Genomic DNA, 23,728 nt, shown 5'->3' on the forward strand with positions numbered 1-23,728 from the left:
AGTTATTTTTAATAAATTTCTGTACCTTAGATAGGCATAACTAAAAGTAATGCAGCCAAATTTAATTATCATTGATTCAACAGACTTTAGAGTCAGAAGAAGTGGATTTAAATGCTGGGCTTCATGGAAACTGGACGTTGGAAAATGCTAAGGCTCGTCTGAACCAGTATTTCCAAAAGGAAAAGATCCAAGGAGAATATAAGTACACCCAAGTGGGTCCTGATCACAACAGGTTTGCTTGTTTCAGTCTTTTCCTTCTGTAGTAAGTTAGGATTGTTTTGTATAGTCATTGTTCTATTTTTGTATGTGTTACCTGATTCAGTTTGTGGGTTAGCATTGAATTGTGAAGATACTTTGCATAAGAAAAAGTATCATTGATTTGTAATTAGTAGTTTACCATGATTTTCATTTACGAGGAGGATTTTAGAAGTTCTGTGAAAGTCTGCTGTTTGTGTTGCTAGACTTCTAAGGTTCTCATTTGTATCTGAGAGGCAAAAATCATAGCTTCAAGTGGTGGTTTATTCCTGATTTAAAAAGCAGCCTGAGGTGGTGAGTTTATTCAGTGTGGTATTGTTGAAGTAGTTAAATGGATTATTTCTGTAATGGGTCACGTTAGATACTTGTCTTCTAAAGTCTCAGGTAGAGGGCATTGCATCTAGATCCAAATTTTCCTTTTGTTTTGGAAAGTTGTCAGCTCTTAAGAGTCCTGTTGAGATGTTGAAGGGCTTATTGTAAAGCTGAAGGATAGCTTTAGTCTTTGTATGTGAGTTCATGAGCTTACTTTTGTTCTGTTAAATATGTAAAACTGAACATAAAGGGAGGTCTTGTAACAGTTGACAGTATGTTTCTCAGCCTGCTTGCTATTCTTCCTGAGAGCATTCCAGGGTGTAGTAATTATTACTCCCAGGAAGGCTCATACGGATTAGACGCTTCTGGGGGCACTATATTTTTATTGGAAGAGAAAGAAGGCTATAGTGGAAACCTTCTGGATGATTTAATTTGCTGTCCTTTATTTATATGAAATAAATTATTCAAAATACATTAAAAGTATTTTCCTTGAAAATCAGTGTTCTCCCTTCGATGCATCTAGTAATCCTAAAATAATTATGACTAAAATAAAACTTAAATGCTGTGGTCAAAATGATGTTCTGAGCATGGTTCCCCCTGCTTCCTGTTTGTTCAGTCCTGAATTCTCAAATACTTAATTTGACATCAGATTTTTTAAAACCCTTGGAGGTTATAAAGGATCCATTTGTTTATTTTTCTTTAAGGACAAAATACCTTCTGAACTGATTAAGCTTATTAGTAGCACTTGGTGACTTTAAGAACAAATAAAATGTCTCTGAAGCTTGTTATAAACTGTTTTGATACCAATATCTTATTGACTCTTGATAGAAAAAGAATTGAAGAATTCAGGATATGACAATGAGGGAGGCAAAGACAATTGGGGGAGCTAGGACAGCATCTCCTTGTATGTCCTTTATTTAAAGGCATAACAGACAGCAACACCAGAGGTCTGTGTTCATACACACATGTGCTGCTGCTTAGGCTGAACTAAGCAATCACATGGAATACTATTGTAAACTGATTTCTGGTGTCGCTGTTCCCCCTAGGTGGAGGAGAATGAGATTGAGTGCTGACTTTAAGCCTGGCTGAGAAACATACTGTCATCGGTGTCATTAATGAAAGGGTGGATGTTGTTCCCCTGAAAGCCAGTGGCCTTTGACCCCTGAAGCCCCTGTGCCTGAAGGTCAGTTCACAAGAGGTATAGGAAGGAGTCTAACATTTATTTTTTCTTAAGCCTTACCTAACCTTTTATTCACAGCACAAAGTCAAGGCTAGAATGTACCTGAGCAGTGGAAGGATCAGAAAGCATATAGTTTTCAAAGGACAGTTGTTTTATTGAAACTAAATTCACCCCCTAGAATCTGTTAGCCATTTAGGCTCTAATTTCCAAAAATATTTTGTTCCCTGGTTTAAGTAAGTGTGATACCAATAAGCTAAGTTTTTTGTTATCAAGGGCTGCTTCCAACTGCAGGCAGATACCAGACCCCTGCCCCAGGAGCCACAGATACATGCATAGTGTTCGTATGTTCATGTGTATGTGTGCATGCGTGCATATATTTAGCTTATCTTAGCAGATTAAGGTCATTAGTGAGTGGCCCATGCAAAGCAATCTTAAAATAATCACAACTATAATTTAAAGAATTTGGGGCCTGTGGTATTTTTTGGTCCCAGGCTAAATGGAAAATTCCTTTTCATTGAATGTGTTCTAGCTATTGAGACCGCAACCTCTGGAGTAAGTAAACACAATCTAAAACCTTAACATTTTCTTTTCGTGAACAGTTGGCTTGTCAACTTTGATTATAGTTGTCTCGTACCATGTTGTACAGTATTTGAAGTTCACATATACTTGATTCGTTCTAGGACTGAGCAGAAATAAGTGTTTACAGTGGTTTTTTGCTGTGACTTGCCTAAGCAGTTGGAAAGCCTGCCTGATTTGGGAGTCCTGGATTTAGTAATTTCTAACAGTAAAATTCCTAACCTTGTTTTGTATATGTTGTTACAGGAGCTTTATTGCAGAAATGACCATTTATATCAAGCAGCTGGGCAGAAGTAAGTGTTACTGCTTCCCTGATACTCTGTCTTATAGTGGAGTAATACATTAAAGTTTTCAGCCACATATATAGTCTTTATTAATTGAAAGGGTGTTTTAGAATATTAGTAATTATATGAATTAGAGGGCCTAATTTCCCAGTTCGCAGGTGAAAAAAAAAAAAGAATCATGCTAGTATTATATTTCAAAGGGTAAGAGATGGTAGGTGGTAGGCTGCTCAGGAGTTGGCCAGTCAGAGAGCTCCAAAACATTTTTTTTTTTCTGTACATAAATTTGTTCAGGGAGTTAGGTGAAATTTAGGAAGTAGAGTAGATGTAGAGTAGATGATAGCATTTGAAGCCCCATGGTGGATGTATAGCTTTTAAGAATCTTAGAGGCAAGAAGAGGTGAAAAAGTTACCTTGAGGAAACAGGAATGGATTGGGGGTGTTCATAAGGGAAATAAAAAGGCAAAGATAAAATTGTGTGTATTCTTTATTCTTAATAAGATTCAAGCGGGCAGTGTGTTACGCTTGAAAGTAAGGAACTAGCTTACTGGTTTTGTCACTAACATTGCTAGGACCCTGTTAACTTATCTGCAAATTGAGAGAAACAGCTTAAGATTCTTTTCAGTTTGAGAATTCTGCAACTAATACCTAAGGATTTAAATTTATAGTATAGTATATGAAAGATTTTCTTCATAAAATCAAACCTTCAAATGCATCATTGAGAGCTGGAGTTGAATTTTTTTATCCTAGACTTTAAAAATAAGTCAGACTTTGAGTCGACGGGAGGTGAAGGGAGGAGGATAAAGGCAGTCCGACCTGTTGTGCTGTTGATCTGACCTTCAAAATTAATTTGACTGAATTGGCTAGTAGGCCTAAAAGTACCTGCGCCCCTTTCTTACCTTGGCTGCTCGTAAAGCTGAATGATACTAGAGAATTGACTTGGTATTGGCATTTTCTTTAAGAATTTGAGTAGTTGCTGGCTTCAGTCTGGTGCCAGGATCCCCAAATTATAGGCCTCTGGCCAAATACAGCCCACTACCTATTTCATAAAACAAAATTTTATTAGAACACAGCTACACTTGTTTGTTGATGTCAGGGGCTAGTGGCACACTTTAGTGAAAGGCCAGATCGTAAATATTCTAAGCTTTGCAGATCACATGTACATAACCCATTGTTATTTTTGTCTTATTTTTTATAACCCTTTAAAAACATGGAAGCCATTTTTAGTTCGTGGGCCCATAGTTTGTAAAACCCTAGCTTATGTGCTGTCTATGGATGCATCTAGGTTACTGGATGCTTAACCAGTAAGCTAGTTCCACAGAGTTGGGTGGCTGTGACAGTATGTGGCCTGCCAAGCCTAAACTACTTAGTATCTGATTCTTTGTAGAAGATTGCCAACTCCTGGCACTCAGTAACCACTTTGGACCCATTTCATTTCTTCCCTTGTTTTGCTTTTCAAAAGTTAAACTGCATTTTCTTTATTTTAACACTAGATGATGACAATGACAGCTTGGTTGAAATAGGTTTTCTGCTTTTATAATGTTTTGTCTGTATCTTAGTATCTGCTTGTAATCAAGATGGTTATTTAATTGATATACTGTTTGTGGAATTGTTTTTGGTTAGCAGTTAATGTGAAAAAGAACTTAGAGTATAACATACTCTGTAGTTCAGGGGCACTTTTGTATCTAAGCCCCTAGTTGCCTATGATGAGATGTTTCTTTAGTTGGATGATTTATCCTCTTCTCTTTAAATTCTAGGGATTTTCGCACGTGAACATGGATCAAACAAAAAACTGGCAGCCCAGTCCTGTGCCCTGTCACTTGTCAGACAACTCTACCATCTTGGAGTAATTGAAGCTTACTCTGGACTTACAAAGAAGAAAGAAGGAGAAACAGTGAGTCTTTATACTTAGTAGCCCAGGGGGATATTTTAAGATTCACTTTAGCTTTTGATTAGTATTTGTCTAAAGAAGTTATCTTACCTTAAGAAAGGGAAATGGCCCTATTCATCCCTAAACATCTCTCTGGCATGATAGAGTGGACAATGAGTAATCACTAGTCATTCTTACACCTTGAGGATGAATTTACTCGTTGACTTTAAGAATATTGTACTACATGCTCTTATTCCTGCTTTAGTAGATTTGAGTAGTGTTCATGTGTGTGTTGCATAATTTTCATGGCTGTCCTTTTCCTGTAGGTGGAGCCTTACAAAGTTAACCTCTCACAAGATTTAGAACATCAGCTGCAAAACATCGTTCAGGAGCTAAATCTTGAGATCGTGCCCCCGGTAAGCATACAGTTAATTTAGTACACCTTTGTATTAAAAATTTGTAGTCCAACAAGCAACTGGTATTTTTTTTTTCTTATTTTTTAATAGCCTGATGATCCTTTTATGCCTGTCGTACTGAACCTTGGCAAATTGGCTCACTTTGAGCCATCCCAGCGACAAAACCAAATGGGTGTGGTTCCTTGGTCACCTCCACAATCCAATTGGAATCCTTGGACTAGTAGCAACATTGATGAGGGGCCTCTGGCTTATGTGAGTGCAGCATTGTATTTGAGCTCAGACTCTTGTGTTTTACTTTTGAATATATTTCATTAAGATGTCCAGATTTTAAAAATTGTTTACAATGTGAAGCTAAGTTACGTGCATTTGTTTGACTGACCGTTGCCTTCTCATTTTACAGGCTACTCCAGAACAAATAAGTATGGATCTCAAGAATGAGTTAATGTACCAGCTGGAACAGGATCATGATTTGCCAGCAGTAAGTCAGTGAATTATTTAGACATATGGTGCCCAGAGCTTTAGAACTTTCTAGGTGTGGGCAGAAGAACTGAATAATATATTTTGCCCTTTCTAGGAAGTGGGTCCAAAGGTACTTATCAAACCTCTAATTGTAGTCACCTCTGAGGATAATTATTTTAAGTTAAGGGCCTGGGATTCTTAGTTAATGTAAATAGAGAGATTCGAGTAGTAACTTTTTGGCGGGGGGGGGGGGCATATTTCACTATTTTTTGAGTAAAACAGCATTAAAATGTTGTAAGAAGGGGACTGTATATGGAACGTCCAGGGAGAAAAGAGGAATACAAGAGTGTGGACAAGGTCACAAGATAGATTCTTCAGAAATTCAGTGAAGAGAAGCAGTTCTTTTAGAGATAGAAATGTACATTGTTTTATGCAAAAATACATTTTGAGTATGAAGTTGGAGGAAAGAAATGTTTTTATGGAGATGAGATTTTTTTAGGATTTTTTTCCATAATTTTTTATGGAGATGAGAAGTTTTTTTAGGATAAAGACTTGCTCTTTTTATTAGAGTTGCTCCTAATGTATGTGTTGGTAAAACTTAGACTACCATGGAGCTTTCCTAAAACAGATCTTAGGGGTACCCGGGTGGCTCACCTGGTTGGCCATCTGACTCTTGGTTTTAGTTTGGATCATGAGCTCGTGGTCTTGAGACTGAACCCTGTGTCGTCAGGCTCTGTGCTTAGTGTGGAATCTACTTAAGATTCTCTCCCTCGTCCTTCCCCTCCTCTCTCTCTCGCTTTCTAAAAAAATTAATTAAAAAAAAAAATAGATCTTACAGGAGAGAGAGTTGCTGCCTGTGAAGAAATTTGAAAGTGAAATTCTGGAAGCAATTAGTCAAAATTCAGTTGTCATTATCCGAGGCGCTACTGGATGTGGTAAAACCACACAAGTTCCACAGTTCATTCTAGATGACTTCATCCAGAATGACCGAGCTGCAGAATGTAACATTGTGGTAACTCAGGTAAGTAGTAAGCCAGCTTACAAGGTGTATGTCTGGTGTTGGTCGTTTGAGAATTGGAAACACCTAGACGTCAGGTTCTTTTTTTTTTCCGTCAGGTTATTTCTAATTCTTCGATTAACTCCCATTTGTAGCCACATTAGTCTCTTTAAAATTAAAAAAAAATTAAATCTTGTTCTAATTTCCTTCACTGCTAAGCTGAACTGAACCATGTGGGTGATTCTTTTTGTCTGGGTTAGAGGGAGTCTGCGAGCCTAGAATCAGACAAGACTGAGAATACTTTCTTCCCAGGTTCACATGCAAATCTTGATCCTCTCCATCTTACCTTAATACTCAGAGCAAGAGGGAAGCTAACAAAACAGTTAATCGTTGACTGACTAACTGAATGCTTAAAGTATGCCAGGTTCTGTTTAAAACAGTTGGTATTTTTAAACTCTTGTAAATTTTATTATGGCTCTTAAGATGTACATAATATTTTATTTAGAATTTCTGTTTCAGTAAATTAAGACAAAGAGTTAAACAAATTGCCCAAGTTATTAACATAGGAAGTAGTGGAACTGGGATTTAAAACCAAACAATTTGCCTTTGGAATTCTTCCTTTTAGCTACTGTATTGTATTACCTTACCAGCAAAAAGTGATGCCTGCGAGTTTGTCCCAGAGCTTAGGGAGAAGCTAATTAGCGCTTCCAAGCCTACTCAGGTTAAAACAGTTTCCATAAGGTCTAACCCTCTACTTTGGGCACCCAGATAGCGACCATTGCATAGAAGCCAGATACCACCTGTCAGTCTGTCTCAGATCTTGACTTAGGGATTCTTAACCTGGGGCACATAATTGGTCCTTGGGGAGGAGTAGTGAACCTCAAAATAGTAAAAATTGTTTGTGCCTGTACATTTATGAATACACATACAAACCATATTTTTTAAAATTTCTGAAATTGAGGTAGATCTTTTAATCGGTGTCTATGTTTGATGCGACAGTTGGGTTTTTTGGCCTAAAAAAAAAAATTTCTGAGGTAATGAACGTTGCATTTAAAATCAGTGCTATCTTAGGCTTTAAAAATATGATAGGTCTACATTTTTCTGAGAAAGGACCCTTAGCTTTCTTCTTCACAAAACATTATTTGATTGTCTTTCCCACTCCCAAAACTGGTTATGAATCCTTTGCCTCAATAGTGAAAGTTCCAATCCCAAGTACTGTGACCAATAAAATGTCCTTGCTCTTTTTTTGTTGTTGTTTGGGTGTTTTTGGTTTTTTTGTTTTTTGTTTTTGGTTGTTTTGTTGTTGATATCCTTGCTCTTTTTTTTTTTTTTTTTTTTTTTAAATTTTTTATTTTTTATAAACATATATTTTTATCCCCAGGGGTACAGGTCTGTGAATCACCAGGTTTACACACTTCACAGCACTCACCAAATCACATACCCTCCCCAATGTCCATAATCCCACCCCCTTCTCCCAAACCCCCTCCCCCCGGCAACCCTCAGTTTGTTTTGTGAGATTAAGAGTCACTTATGGTTTGTCTCCCTCCCAATCCCATCTTGTTTCATTTATTCTTCTTCTACCCACTTAAGCCTCCATGTTGTATCACCACTTCCTCATATCAGGGAGATCATATGATAGTTGTCTTTCTCTGCTTGACTTATTTCGCTAAGCATGATACGCTCTAGTTCCATCCATGTTGTTGCAAATGGCAAGATTTCATTTCTTTTGATGGCTGCATAGTATTCCATTGTGTATATATACCACATCTTCTTGATCCATTCATCTGTTGATGGACATCTAGGTTCTTTCCATAGTTTGGCTATTGTGGACATTGCTGCTATAAACATTCGGGTGCATGTGTCCCTTTGGATCACTACATTTGTATCTTTAGGGTAAATACCCAATAGTGCAATTGCTGGGTCATAGGGCAGTTCTATTTTCAACATTTTGAGGAACCTCCATGCTGTTTTCCAGAGTGGCTGCACCAGCTTGCATTCCCACCAACAGTGTAGGAGGGTTCCCCTTTCTCCGCATCCTCGCCAGCATCTGTCATTTCCTGACTTGTTGATTTTAGCCATTCTGGCTGGTGTGAGGTGATATCTCATTGTGGTTTTGATTTGTATTTCCCTGATGCCAAGTGATATGGAGCACTTTTTCATGTGTCTGTTGGCCATCTGGATGTCTTCTTTGCAGAAATGTCTGTTCATGTCCTCTGCCCATTTCTTGATTGGATTATTTGTTCTTTGGGTGTTGAGTTTGCTAAGTTCTTTATAGATTCTGGACACTAGTCCTTTATCTGATATGTCGTTTGCAAATATCTTCTCCCATTCTGTCAGTTGTCTTTTGATTTTGTTAACTGTTTCCTTTGCTGTGCAAAAGCTTTTGATCTTGATGAAATCCCAATAGTTCATTTTTTCCCTTGCTTCCCTTGCCTTTTGCGTTGTTCCTAGGAAGATGTTGCTGCGGCAGAGGTCGAAGAGGTTGTTGCCCGTGTTCTCCTCAAGGATTTTGATGGATTCCTTTCGTACATTGAGATCCTTCATCCATTTTGAGTCTATTTTTGTGTGTGGTGTAAGGGAATGGTCCAATTTCATTTTTCTGCATGTGGCTGTCCAATTTTCCCAGCACCATTTATTGAAAAGGCTGTCTTTTTTCCATTGGACATTCTTTCCTGCTTTGTCGAAGATTAGTTGACCATAGATTTGAGGGTCTATTTCTGGGCTCTCTATTCTGTTCCATTGATCTATGTGTCTGTTTTTGTGCCAGTACCATGCTTTCTTGATGATGACAGCTTTGTAATAGAGCCTGAAGTCCGGAATTGTGATGCCACCAACGTTGGCTTTCTTTTTCAATATCCCTTTGGCTATTCGAGGTCTTTTCTGGTTCCATATAAATTTTAGCATTATTTGTTCCATTTCTTTGAAAAAGATGGATGGTACTTTGATAGGAATTGCATTAAATGTGTAGATTGCTTTAGGTAGCATAGACATTTTCACAATATTTATTCTTCCAATCCAGGAGCATGGCACATTTTTCCATTTCTTTGTGTCTTCCTCAATTTCTTTCATGAGTACTTTATAGTTTTCTGAGTATAGATTCTGTGTCTCTTTGGTTAGGTTTATTCCTAGGTATCTTATGGTTTGGGATGCAATTGTAAATGGGATTGACTCCTTAATATCTCTTTCTTCTGTCTTGCTGTTGGTGTAGAGAAATGCAACTGATTTCTGTGCATTGATTTTATATCCTGACACTTTACTGAATTCCTGTATAAGTTCTAGCAGTTTTGGAGTGGAGTCTTTTGGGTTTTCCACATATAGTATCATATCATCTGCGAAGAGTGATAATTTGACTTCTTCTTTGCCGATTTGGATGCCTTTAATTTCCTTTTGTTGTCTGATTGCTGAGGCTAGGACCTCTAGTACGATGTTGAATAGCAGTGGTGATGATGGACATCCCTGCCGTGTTCCTGACCTTAGCGGAAAAGCTTTCAGTTTTTCTCCATTGAGAATGATATTTGCAGTGGGTTTTTCATAGATGGCTTTGATGATATTGAGGTATGTGCCCTCTATCCCTACACTTTGAAGAGTTTTGATCAGGAAGGGATGTTGTACTTTGTCAAATGCTTTTTCAGCATCTATTGAGAGTATCATATGGTTCTTCTTCTTTCTTTTATTGATGTGTTGTATCACATTGACTGATTTGCGGATGTTGAACCAACCTTGCAGCCCTGGAATAAATCCCACTTGGTCATGGTGAATAATCCTTTTAATGTACTGTTGAATCCTATTGGCTAGTATTTTGTTGAGTATTTTCGCATCTGTGACCTTTTTAACTGTTACCTTTTTCTTTTTTAACGATTTTATACTAGTTTATCTAATATATATATTTTTTCTTTTTTACATTTTTCTTAGGTGTATTCTTTTTTTAAAAATTCTTTTCTTTTCTTTTTTTTTTTTTTTTTCTTTCTTCCTTTTTCAGTCTCTTTTTATCCCTTTTCTCCCCACTCACGATTTTGGATCTCTTCTAATTTGGTTAAAGCATATTTTCCTGGGGTTGTTGCCACCCTTTTAGTATTTTACTTGCCCCTTCATTTACTCTTATCTGGACAAAATGACAAGACGTAAAAATTCAACACAAAAAAAAGAACAAGAGGCAGTACCGAAGGCTAGGGACCTAATCAATACAGACATCGGTAATATGTCAGATCTAGAGTTCAGAATGACAATTCTCAAGGTTCTAGCCGGGCTCGAAAAAGGCATGGAAGATATTAGAGAAACCCTCTCGAGAGATATAAAAGCCCTTTCTGGAGAAATAAAAGAACTAAAATCTAACCAAGTTGAAATCAAAAAAGCTATTAATGAGGTGCAATCAAAAATGGAGGCTCTCACTGCTAGGATAAATGAGGCAGAAGAAAGAATTAGTGATATAGAAGACCAAATGACAGAGAATAAAGAAGCTGAGCAAAAGAGGGACAAACAGCTACTGGACCACGAGGGGAGAATTCGAGAGATAAGTGACACCATAAGACGAAACAACATTAGAATAATTGGGATTCCAGAAGAAGAAGAAAGTGAGAGGGGAGCAGAAGGTATACTGGAGAGAATTATTGGGGAGAATTTCCCCAATATGGCAAAGGGAACGAGCATCAAAATTCAGGAGGTTCAGAGAACGCCCCTCAAAATCAATAAGAATAGGCCCACACCCCGTCACCTAATAGTAAAATTTACAAGTCTCAATGACAAAGAGAAAATCCTGAAAGCAGCCCGGGAAAAGAAGTCTGTAACATACAATGGTAAAAATATTAGATTGGCAGCTGACTTATCCACAGAGACCTGGCAGGCCAGAAAGAGCTGGCATGATATTTTCAGAGCACTAAACGAGAAAAACATGCAGCCAAGAATACTATATCCAGCTAGGCTATCATTGAAAATAGAAGGAGAGATTAAAAGCTTCCAGGACAAACAACAACTGAAAGAATTTGCAAATACCAAACCAGCTCTACAGGAAATATTGAAAGGGGTCCTCTAAGCAAAGAGAGAGCCTACAAGTGGTAGATCAGAAAGGAACAGAGACCATATACAGTAACAGTCACCTTACAGGCAATACAATGGCACTAAATTCATATCTCTCAATAGTTACCCTGAATGTGAATGGGCTAAATGCCCCTGTCAAAAGACACAGGGTATCAGAATGGATAAAAAAACAAAACCCATCTATATGTTGCCTCCAAGAAACACATTTTAAGCCCGAAGACACCTCCAGATTTAAAGTGAGGGGGTGGAAAAGAATTTACCATGCTAATGGACATCAGAAGAAAGCAGGAGTGGCAATCCTTATATCAGATCAATTAGATTTTAAGCCAAAGACTATAATAAGAGATGAGGAAGGACACTATATCATACTCAAAGGGTCTGTCCAACAAGAAGATTTAACAATTTTAAATATCTATGCCCCCAACGTGGGAGCAGCCAACTATATAAACCAATTAATAACAAAATCAAAGAAACACATCAACAATAATACAATAATAGTAGGGGACTTTAACACTCCCCTCACTGAAATGGACAGGTCATCCAAGCAAAAGATCAGCAAGGAAATAAAGGCCTTAAACGACACACTGGACCAGATGGACATCACAGATATATTCAGAATATTTCATCCCAAAGCAACAGAATACACATTCTTCTCTAGTGCACATGGAACATTCTCCAGAATAGATCACATCCTCGGTCCTAAATCAGGACTCAACCGGTATCAAAAGATTGGGATCATTCCCTGCATATTTTCAGACCACAATGCTCTAAAGCTAGAACTCAACCACAAAAGGAAGTTTGGAAAGAACCCAAATACATGGAGACTAAACAGTATCCTTCTAAAGAATGAATGGGTCAACCGGGAAATTAAAGAAGAATTGAAAAAAATCATGGAAACAAATGATAATGAAAATACAACAGTTCAAAATCTGTGGGACACAACAAAGGCAGTCCTGAGAGGAAAATATATAGCGGTACAAGCCTTTCTCAAGAAACAAGAAAGGTCTCAGGTACACAACCTAACCCTACACCTAAAGGAGCTGGAGAAAGAACAAGAAAGAAACCCTAAGCCCAGCAGGAGAAGAGAAATCATAAAGATCAGAGCAGAAATCAATGAAATAGAAACCAAAAAAACAATAGAACAAATCAACGAAAGTAGGAGCTGGTTCTTTGAAAGAATTAATAAAATTGATAAACCCCTGGCCCGACTTATCAAAAAGAAAAGAGAAAGGACCCAAATAAATAAAATCATGAATGAAAGAGGAGAGATCACAACTAACACCAAAGAAATACAAACTATTATAAGAACATACTATGAGCAACTCTACGGCAATAAATTTGACAATCTGGAAGAAATGGATGCATTCCTAGAAACATATAAACTACCACAACTGAGCCAGGAAGAAATAGAAAGCCTGAACAGACCCATAACCAGTAAGGAGATTGAAACAGTCATTAAAAATCTCCAAACAAACAAAAGCCCAGGGCCAGACGGCTTCCCGGGGGAATTCTACTAAACATTTAAAGAAGAACTAATTCCTATTCTCCTGAAACTGTTCCAAAAAATAGAAATGGAAGGAAAACTTCCAAACTCATTTTATGAGGCCAGCATAACCTTGATCCCAAAACCAGACAAGGATCCCACCAAAAAAGAGAGCTATAGACCGATATCCTTGATGAACACAGATGCGAAGATATCCTTGCTCTTAATGCCTACCTGTCTTACAGGAGGTGTATTTTTCAGGAATGTCTGTTGTTCAGAAGAGGAGTCTTGAGTGCTGCTCTGTACTCCCTTCTTACTATCACTCTCCACTTTTAATCTCAAAAAATACAGTTCAGTCATATAGGAAGAGCAGATGAGCTGAAAACCTGTGTTCTCACTCAGAAGTTGTTCACATGTCATGAGTAGAATAAAATCACTTCCTGCTCAAGTGAGGTGTTTTTTTCACTAGCCATCTGATAGCAAAGCCAAGTCAATCTACCAAAAATCGCTTTTATGTGTTCTAGACAAAATAGGCTTTTGTATTACAGTTTTAAACTTTGTATAATTTGCTTACTAGAATGTGTCCTTTCCCAGATAATTTGGACATTTCCAGTGGTTTTATCTGTGAGATGCACAGGTTTTGATGGATAGGCTCTAACAGATATTAGCAGTGAGATAAAGGGTGGAATGTGGGTCAGATATCATTTTACTTTGCATATAAAAACAGCTTTCACTTAGTCCTCTTTTAATTTTGCTCCTTTGTGAAGTGAGAAGCATGAAATTGAAAGATACTTCAGAGAATTATTCCATCTTTTTTCTCTGGGTAGAATGTTCATAATAGGTGGTCACTTAACTTTTGCTTGAAAATTTCCATTGGTGTGGGAATGTAGCTTGTTTTCTGATTTTGGACAAATGACTTTGAACTGTCATAATGCATCTTTGTCTTAGTGCTTGTCCCAAAATCAGTCTGATACCTTTTTCCCATGATGTCTTTAAAAGTATGTACTGTGTTTCCTTTGTCTTAGAAACATCTGTAGTTCAGCCCTGAAGATAGGGTCTAAGATTCAGTTAACCACATTTGAATATGTATTGACATCCTACCTGGAATATAAAAGATGGGCCTGAGCATATTGATTGGTCATTGTAGAATATAGTTTTTAATATTCTTAAAATGTTTTGTAATAATACAAAGTACTTGAAGGGCAGCTGGTTGGTTAAGTGTCTGCCTTCGGCTCAGTCATGATCCTGGGGTCCCTGCCAAGTGGGGAGTCTGCTTCTCCCTTTCCTTCTGCCCTCCCACTCCCACTTGTGAACGTTCTCCCCCTCCCCTGCTCAAATACATAAAATCCATAAAATACAAATACATTTTAAAAAAAAGTTAAAAAATACATAGTATTCTGTTAAGTCAGTCTTAGATAACAATAGTAATTTTTGTAGCAATATCACTGTTGTATCTTTTTTTTCTCCCACTTGTTAGCCATTTATAGGAAACACATGAAGATGTTACCTAGGTTTTTCTGTGCCTGGTTTATATGTGGTATCTCTAGTCATAGAGTGCAAGCTAAGAGTTACTATGGACTTCTAGTCCATAATACATAAAACAGAATGGCTTAGGGGCACCTGGGTGGCTCAGTGGGTTAAGCCTCTGCCTTCGGCTCAGGTCATGGTCTCAGGGTCCTGGGATTGACCCCCAAATTGGATTCTTTGCTCTGCAGGGGACCTGCCCCCCCATCCTTCGCCTGCCTCTCTGCCTACTTGAGATCTCTCTCTCTCTCTCTGTCAAATAAATAAATAAAATCTTTAAAAAAATACCAAAAACCAGAATGGCTTAAACCATGACTCCTAACTTTATCACTTACACTATATCACTTATCACTATACTCTAGAATAGTAAAGAGAGGAATAGTGAAGCCATATGTGGAAAGGTAGATCTGCAGGTATAGGTAAAAGATGTTTTGCCGGTGAACCTTGCCTTGTATTTATTCACTGTGGGGCAGTAAAACAGTTACTGAAGCACAGCAAGAGAAAGGGGATAAATAATTCAAGGGATAAGTAGAGCACCTTCTTCGTAGGCTATCAAGTGGCATACGGTCAGAAATGTTTAAACATTCATCAGTAATCTTCTGTGTGGAGCAGTGTTCTCCCACACAACGTGCCTATCCTGTGAATATTTGTAATGAGCCAAGGATTATGAAAATTTGAAGATTATTTTTAACTGCTTTTTTCTAACTAAAAGTAATGTGTGCCCACTGGGGGGTAATTAGAAAATAGAGTAAATTTTAAAAGCAAAGCCAAGTCCAGAGCTAATCATCCAGAAGTAAAATTTTTTTTAGATTTATTTATTTATTTATTAGACAGAGAGATCACAAGTAGGCAGAGAGGGGAAAGCAGGCTCCCTGCTGAGCAGAGAGCCCGAAGCGGGGCTCGATCCCAGGACCCTGGGATCATGACCTTAGCCAAAAGCAGAGGCTTATCACACTGAGCCACCCAGACGCCCCCAGAAGTAAACATTTTTACTTAGATCTTTATCCTTTCAGACTTGATGTATACTATATACCATCTTAATCTGTCCTCTTTGTGTAACAGTATACTGTGATAGAGCAACAATATAATTCTATAATTTAATAATTTCCCATTTTATGCATGTTATTAAATGATGGAGCTTTTTAAAGATTGTTTCTAATATTTTGGTATTACATATGCTGAGATGAACACACTTGTACATACATCTTTATATACTCATTTGATCATTTCATTGGAATTTGTAAACACAGAATTACTGGGTCAGATGGTATACATATTTTAACTTTTATGCACTTTGCTATTCTCACCTCAGGAAAAATCCCATCTAATTATTTTTGAATAAAAGAAATGTTTTTCTTCAGTATGCAGTTTATTTTTTTAGTTATTTTTATTAACATATAATGTATTATATTTTACAGGGGTACAGTTCTTTGAATATCAGGCTTACACATTTCACAGCACTCAGCACATACCCTCCACAGTGTCCATAACCCAACCACCCTCTCCCTAACCCTCTATCCCCTAGCAATCCTCAGTTTGTGAGATTGAGAGTCTCTTACGGTTTGTCTCCCTCCTGATCCCATCTTGTTTAATTTTTTCCTTCCCTACCTACCAAACCCCCCACCCTGCCTCTAAAATTTCTCATATCAGAGATTGTAACGATAATTGTCTCTCTGATGGACTTATTTCATAAACTCAGCGTAATACCCTCTAGTTCCATGAACATCATTGCAAATGGCAAGATTTCATTTCTTTTGATGGGTGCATAGTATTCCGTTGTATATCTTCAGTATGTAGTTTGAATGGGTTTTTGTTTTAAAGTCAGGGCTATTGAGGATACTGGAAGCTGGGAAGTCAGAAGCATACAGAAATATGGGAAGAAGATTGTGAGGTTATTTGTTTCTTTGTGTGTTTGAAAGCGTAGTCATCTTGATATTGATTTGTGTGTGTATTCAAGAAAATGTGGCCCATAGTGCTTCTGAAGATGGTTGTTATAGACCTTCTGTGTTAATTTGTAACCTCTATCATGGGTGGCTTTCTTGAGTCTCTTAAGACAGTTGTGTTTGGGGGCCATATAGAATTAAGAACTATAATAGGTACTGCTTAGGGAATATGTCATCTGCTGTCCATAGTCATTTTAGGAGGCTGGAAACTATATATAAAGATCATAGACCTGAAAATAGCCCTAAGGAGGTAAAGGCAATCCCCATGTACCCAAGAGCATATGAATATACCTCCTAAGAGTCAGATAATCTCATAGATTTGAAATTCATCTAGAAGCCAGCTACTTAGTAGGAATGTTGAAAACTTTAGGAAAGACCAAAATAGAGCAAGGAGGTAGGAGAGGTGTCAGGAATTTATTGTTTAGGATGCCAGGGTGGTTCAGTCTGTTGAAATTCTGCCTTCAGCTCAAGTCATAGCCCTGCATTGGGCTCCCTGTTCAGCTGGAGTCTGCTTCTCTCTCAAATAAAAAAAATTTTTTTTTAAAGAATTTATCTATTTGTAGAAAGCAGTGAACTTATTAAAAGGTCCCAGAAAATGCTGTATTTTGTACGTTTAGTGGAATATCATTTTTACATTTCCTGATGTAAGAATGTAGTTGAACTTTTCTCTTGAGGGCTAAATCCAGAGCTCAGTGCTTCATGTAACACTTACTCACAGTTAGTGAGGTGCAGAGTACAGGTCAGTAGTGGTCAGTAAAAGCTAGCATAGCTCAGCAAGTCAGGGCATATAAACCAGAGTATAAGCTCGGGAAAACGCAACACCATGTGTTCAGGAAGATCTCTTTTAATCTCTTACGTTTGTGGACAAGATGCATATAAAAACTAGGTGATTGTATATTTATCTGTATTTGCTGCTAGCCCCATACCCTACAGGACCTTAAATTAGGGATATGAAAATAAATAAATCATGTTTTATATTGATTCAAAAAAAATAGCAGCTTTAGTGAAGTTACTGAGGTTTTGTTTCAGACACTTTTTTAAGGTGGTTATTTGTCTCTGATTTCCTAAATAGTCATGTCATCAGCTGGGATGATATCATATTGGTATTTATGTATGAAACTCAGAAAAAGTTTTCTTGAGCAAGGAACTAAAGTACAAGCTGTCATCAAGAACTTATTGACAAAATCAAATGCAAGGCAACTTAGAAACATTCAGTCTTTATAAATCTGCATGTACCTCCCTATCTGTACCTTCAGAGTTTAGTAATAGTCATAGTATCGACCAAGTAAATACTGTTTTGTGTGCCTATAAGAATTTGGAATACTTCAGAAAATTTTACTTTCAGAAAAATTAAGGTGTAACACTTAACATTCCCTTTGGGCTCGGCATATTTATTGCTTGAAACAGTAATATACACCTGGTTTTCCTCGCCATATAAGCTCGTCAAGAACAAGAGTGATTTCGTTTAGTTTTCTGTCTCTAGCACTGTCTGTAGCACCTGAAGCAAATATGCAATGAATAGTTCCTTTTTGAATTAATAAAATGATTGAATGAAAGGTGACTATAGTAGATATGGCAAAGAAGGAGCTTATTTACCTTCCTAATACTTAATACTGCTTAGATAAATAATTTTTTTAAACATGTACCTTCACTTTGATAGGCAGTTACAAGAACTTCGATATGTGCCCTGTTGCCTTTCCTACTGGACAGTTACTCTGAATATTAAGATTTGGGCCAGTGGTGAAAACATTTTCTATAAAAACTTGAGAATTGTTTTATATACAAAATGAAAAACAGCATTTTTAAGAGTCTGCTATAAACTAAGTGGTAATTTTTTTTGGTTATGACTGTAAAAGATTTCGGAACTTTTTAAAAATGATCATTACTATTATTTTTTGTGTTGATTGCCGAGCTGGCGGTAGGACAGAGTTGCTACAGTAATTCAGTAACCCTAATAAGCAAATGTATCTGTAATTTTGCACCTTTTAGTCACTTTCTTTTTTCTTTCTTGTCTCAGCCCAGGAGAATAAGTGCAGTTTCTGTGGCTGAGCGGGTTGCCTATGAGAGAGGAGAAGAGCCCGGAAAAAGCTGTGGCTATAGTGTTCGATTTGAGTCAGTCCTTCCCCGTCCTCATGCCAGTATAATGTTTTGTACTGTCGGTAAGTAATTTGTTTTATTTTGGTCTTTGACTTGGAGTTTATATTGTATTATTTATGAAGAACCTTGGTAACAATGCAGAGTGGCTGGAAATAAGAAGCCAGTCTCAGAATTTTCGTTTCAGTAGAACTTACGGCACTTTTTCTCTAAATGGAGAACCTTATGTTACTACTGGTTTTTATAGCTTAGAGAAGATAAAATATGCTTAGGTTACCAGAGTTATGTCTTGTAATACTCTTTTTGTTGGATAAATGTGTTTCAGAACACAGTTACCTTTTAATAATTTAAATATATGGATTACTGTTTCTTCCCTAAAATGATGCTGGAGTTCTATTAACTGAAACGTAGTTGATTGCCTAAATGTTTGTTTTGTTACATATTTTTATACCTCCCTACTGTAGTCAACATAGAAACTCATCTCCAGTTGTTCTTTTCATTTCCTTTTCCAGGTGTGCTCCTACGAAAATTAGAAGCAGGCATTCGAGGAATCAGTCATGTAATTGTAGATGAAATACATGAAAGAGACATAAATGTAAGTAATTTGAGAGTAACTGTAAAGTACTAATGTTAATATTCTGAATTAAAAAATCAAAGTAGAATGTCTTCCCTTTTCCCACTTTTTATATCTTCTATCAAAATCAGGAACTTTAGTCACCAAGATACTGGATACCTGTTTTTAGCAAGGCAAATAAACCTTTTTTGCTTAGTTAAATGCACAGAATTCTAAAAGTCCTCTTGTTGAATATTGTTACGATGATCAGTAAGAGGTAGCATAATAGAGCAGCTGGACTGTTTATGACTGAATCATTGATAGAATTTTAATCATTTTTCGTTGAACTGAAGATTAATCGGAGATAAATTTTTTAAGTTTTAAATTCAGCATAATTAGTAATATCTTTCTGGATGTTTGAAGCTCTGATCTTTTCAGATGTTAATTATGCCAAATTAGGAAAAAACTAGAATTTATTTCATAACTCTTTTTGGTCTTTGGCAAAATTTGTATACAATTACTATATAATTGTGTAGTTTAAAGGTTGGTAGTGTAGCTATGATTTTGTTTTTATGCCACTATTTTACATATCCAAACAAAGGTGTCCCTGAATAGGCAGTACGTCATTCAGACTATTACCAAGCTGCTTTTGCTCAAAACACTGATTAGAGGACCTTCTCTTAAGCTATATATATGTATAATGTATAGCTATATATATGTATATTTGTATAGCTATACTTTGACTTTATGGTTGAGCTAAAATGAATAAGAAAATTTGGTTTATTAGATAGTTTTTAAAATCTGAAATTTTTCAGTGAGGTAAAATTTTTTTGTCATTCAAAAATCTCTTGAAAACATGTTCTTTCTCTGATTAACTTAAAATGAAATGTTTCAGTATTATCTTCACTAGCATGGCAATATGCAAGTGTTTTTAGAGTTTATCCCGAATCTTACTGGAAACATCATGGATCATAATTATAATTTTCCTAAAAATAATAAGTGATTTTGGTCAGCTTTCCTGACAGGAAATATAGACTTGTCAGGTCTATGTAAATGTACTGCTCACAGTGAAAAATGAAAAATGAAAAAATGCCTTTTAGAAACTTTTTATAGTCTCTTTCATATGAGCCTTATCCTATCCAACTTAGAGACCAATTATTATAAATAATAGGGAACAGGAATATTTAACAGTGCGGCTGGATGAAAAAGTTAATTACAAAAGTCAGTTATGTTTTATGTATTATTAAAAAACAGCTAGAAAACAACTCAAAAGATAACATTGCAATAGTCAGAAGGTCGAATACTTAAGAATAAATCAACCCTATAATTATCACTTCTCCCCCAAGCTTTTGTGTTGTTTGGTAGGTAGATGGGTACTTTATCTTATTAAGTTGTAACTGTTTTGGCCATTATTTCGTTTGAACCAAATAAGAACTTCCCAGTATTTTTAAGATTAGCTTTTCAGGTGGATCGATAACTGAGTTTTGGTTCATCACGGCTGTCCCTCTTCCCTAGTTAAAGTTTGTATGACTACAAATACAAATTTGACTGGGAATTTTGAGATGAGTTCTTTGCTCTCATTAATTTTTTATTCCTCTCCCTTCTCCTACCTAAATAACACTCATTTTTAATCCCTGTTAAATTGTAGCTATTAGGCTGCAAATGCTCTTAAAAATACTACTCAATCCCGCAGTAACCCTTCATCTTACACTTCTGCAAGCCACCAAAGAAACTGAGTTTCATTGATTTCTGCATAACACAAGCAAACTGTTGGTCTAGTCTTTTACTAGCATGAACTTACACAGTTTTTGTTTTTTTTTTTTCATTTGTGTTTTTTAATAGACCGACTTCCTTTTGGTAGTGTTGCGTGATGTGGTTCAGGCTTATCCTGAAGTTCGCATTGTTCTCATGTCTGCTACTATTGACACCAGTATGTTCTGTGAATATTTCTTCAATTGCCCCATCATTGAAGTTTATGGGAGGACTTACCCAGTTCAAGGTAAATAGTTTGGAGGTGAGGTGGGAGGGTGAATTATGCATTGGACTTGGCATTTTCTTAATCTTGGAAATTGGAGTAATAGTTCAAAAGACATTTAAAATATAGGCCAAGGTAGAATATCAAATGCCTCATAGCATTCTTGGGCTTTTACTTAAGCAGAAGTGAGTACAATATGAAGAGCAGGAACAGGTTTCATCATTACTTGGGGAGTTGCCATATCCAGTAAGTTCCCTGCCTTTTCCTTATAGCAAAGATAACTTTCAGAATTACATACTGTCATGTGTAAATCATTATGGCCTGTAGATGTTTATGGGAAATACTATTAAAAAGTTTAAGCAGCCAGAGTCACATTACAAGAGAATCTTTCTTAGAGCCAGAGCAGGCATAAGTTAAAATGACATTAAGGTGAGTGTGTCAGGATCAAGTATTTCTGAAAGGTAAGAGCTCCTTTACTTTCACTTTTCCCCCTTTTTAGGTTGATTTATACATTTTAGAGATTGCAAGTGTGTAGGAACCCATGGGCCAACTAGAACAGGGGGAGCAGGTTGGGGAGAGGGCGAGCAGCAGACTCCCTGCCGAGTGCGAAGCCTGAGAAGCCTGAGGATAAGGGGCTTGATCTCCCCAGAGAACATGACCTGAACTGAAACCACACGTAGTTTGTTTAACTGACTGAGCCACCCAGGCACCCCACACCTTTACTTCAGAATATTTTATCACCATTTTTTAGGATAGTCCTTTAATAGTTTGGTTAAAAAAATGAATTCTACCATAAATTGAGGGCATGAAAATAAGCTAAAAAATTTGCTGTGTGGGTATGAAATAATAAATGGCTATGTCAGGACACTATTTTTTGAAATTCAGAACTAAGGGGAGCTCTATGACAAAAGCCAGTGCAGTTGTATCCTGTGAAGGTACAGGTTGACAGTTGTAAAGCTGTTTACATGTGTATTGAGATTGAAGAAATAATTAAGTGGATGGCAGGTAGTGGAGCCAGGTTTATTATTGGAGTGAGAGGTGATAGCTAAGTAGGAGGGAAGGCTTGAATGAGCCATGTAGTATATGATAACTTCTGGAAACATCAGTAAGAAGTCATGTTACAAGTGAATCGATACAGAAATAATTACAAATATGTATGGATACATGGGTGAGTATGCTTTCATATATTTCTTAGCTCTGTCTGCCGACCACAGTGATGGAGACAGAGGGACACAGGAGCCAACCTGAAAGAGCTGGAATAATTTGAACAAAAATAAATAAAGTAACATAGTATGGATTATAACCCTAAGGATAAAATAAATATCCATGAGTCCATATGGTAGTTGAATAAATAAATGGGTAATAAAGACAAATCTCTTGTATGGAATAACTCCAAAAAAATTATAGAGATACTCTCCCTCTTACCTTAAAAAAGTAAGGCTTATCTCCCTGTCCCTTGAGTGTCTCGTGCTTCTGTGGAGTATGGAAAGGGAGAAACAACAATAACTTCACAGTGACTTGGAGTATACTTGTATACTCTCGTATGTATTGTTGCAGTAACTTGGAGGAACTTGACAAATACCACTTTAGGTGAACAAGTTTAACATCATTAGTGATGAGTCCTACTGGTTGTATGTACCCTTGATACAATGTGAAGAGTAGCACTTTGGGACTCAGCATATAGAGGGGGGAATTGTTACAGATCATTAGAGCTATAGATTATGAGACATTTCTGGGCCCAGCTTAGAACCCCAGGAATATAATTGGTCAGCAGATACTCCAGTTTTCCTGATGTAAGAGTCCTAACTAAAGGGAACCCATTTTATGTGTACATCCTGGTGGAGGAAGGATGGACTGTGGTACATTACTGTATTCACATTCTTTCTTTCCTCGTGGGAGGGTACAGCACAGTACATGTACCCTGTGGGCATTCCACAGATGTTTGATTGAGTATTGTATATTGAGGATGCCCTGTCTTGCTTGGTGGGAACATGTAGGAGAGATACCTCACCTTCCTTCAAGGCCCAAGAGATTGGGACACTGAGTTTGGAAAAAAGAGGTTAATTATTATCACTGGAATTCCTTGCTAGTTATGAAGAATCAGTTAGGAGGTTATTAAGGTCGTTTTGAGTTATGAATTAGAAAATGAGTTTTGAAGACATCTCCATTCTGAATGTTGACAGTACTCACCTGACTGGATTGTCTTGGCAGAATATTTTTTGGAAGACTGTATTCAGATGACCCACTTTATTCCTCCACCAAAGGACAAGAAGAAGAAGGATAAGGAAGATGATGGTGGTGAGGATGATGATGTAAGTGAATCTTCATGGAAAGTTTTCATTGTTATTGTCGTAAACAGAATGATTTTTGTAAAAACATGTAATGAATTAGCATTATAGAAACATTTTTTAGGGCACCTGGGTGGCTCAGTGGGTTAGGCCTCTGCCTTCAACTCAGGTCATGATCTCGGGGTCCTGGGATCAAGCCCCATATTGGGCTCTCTGCTCAGCAGGGAGTCTGCTTCCCTTCCTCCCTCTCTGCTTCTCTGCCTACTTGTGATCTCTCTGCCAAATAAATACATAAAATCTTAAAAAAATAAAAGAAAAAAAATTTTTTTAAGTAACTACGATGTAGTTGATGTATTTTACTCCAAAGGAGTCTGTATTCAGTGATAAGCTCTTTTCATACCACAAGTTAAGTCATTAAAAGAAAAAGGAGGAAAAAGTAATATGTTTAGAGGCCATATGTGGTTAGAAAGAAGTCCCATTTTGCAGGGG

General features: G+C 37.0%; 1 protein-coding gene across 2 annotated transcripts in view; it reads left to right on the forward strand.

Annotated features, from left to right (window-relative positions):
• Positions 1 to 23,728, forward strand: part of DHX9 (DExH-box helicase 9) — a 63,392-nt gene that overhangs the window by 20,459 nt on the left and 19,205 nt on the right. Inside the window, exons 6-16 of one of the 2 annotated variants that reach the window (XM_059147053.1) lie at positions 84 to 232; positions 2,570 to 2,616; positions 4,361 to 4,497; positions 4,800 to 4,889; positions 4,980 to 5,141; positions 5,290 to 5,367; positions 6,178 to 6,369; positions 18,347 to 18,488; positions 18,936 to 19,018; positions 20,819 to 20,975; positions 23,163 to 23,263. In XM_059147053.1, the coding sequence (XP_059003036.1) occupies positions 84 to 232; positions 2,570 to 2,616; positions 4,361 to 4,497; positions 4,800 to 4,889; positions 4,980 to 5,141; positions 5,290 to 5,367; positions 6,178 to 6,369; positions 18,347 to 18,488; positions 18,936 to 19,018; positions 20,819 to 20,975; positions 23,163 to 23,263 (1,338 nt within the window). Of the gene's footprint in view, positions 1 to 83; positions 233 to 1,613; positions 1,751 to 2,569; positions 2,617 to 4,360; positions 4,498 to 4,799; positions 4,890 to 4,979; positions 5,142 to 5,289; positions 5,368 to 6,177; positions 6,370 to 18,346; positions 18,489 to 18,935; positions 19,019 to 20,818; positions 20,976 to 23,162; positions 23,264 to 23,728 lie in introns of those variants that run through there. The other variant, XM_059147054.1, reaches the window with a different exon arrangement.

Source organism: Mustela lutreola, chromosome 14, assembly GCF_030435805.1.
Source record: "Mustela lutreola isolate mMusLut2 chromosome 14, mMusLut2.pri, whole genome shotgun sequence".
NCBI lineage: Eukaryota > Metazoa > Chordata > Mammalia > Carnivora > Mustelidae > Mustela > Mustela lutreola.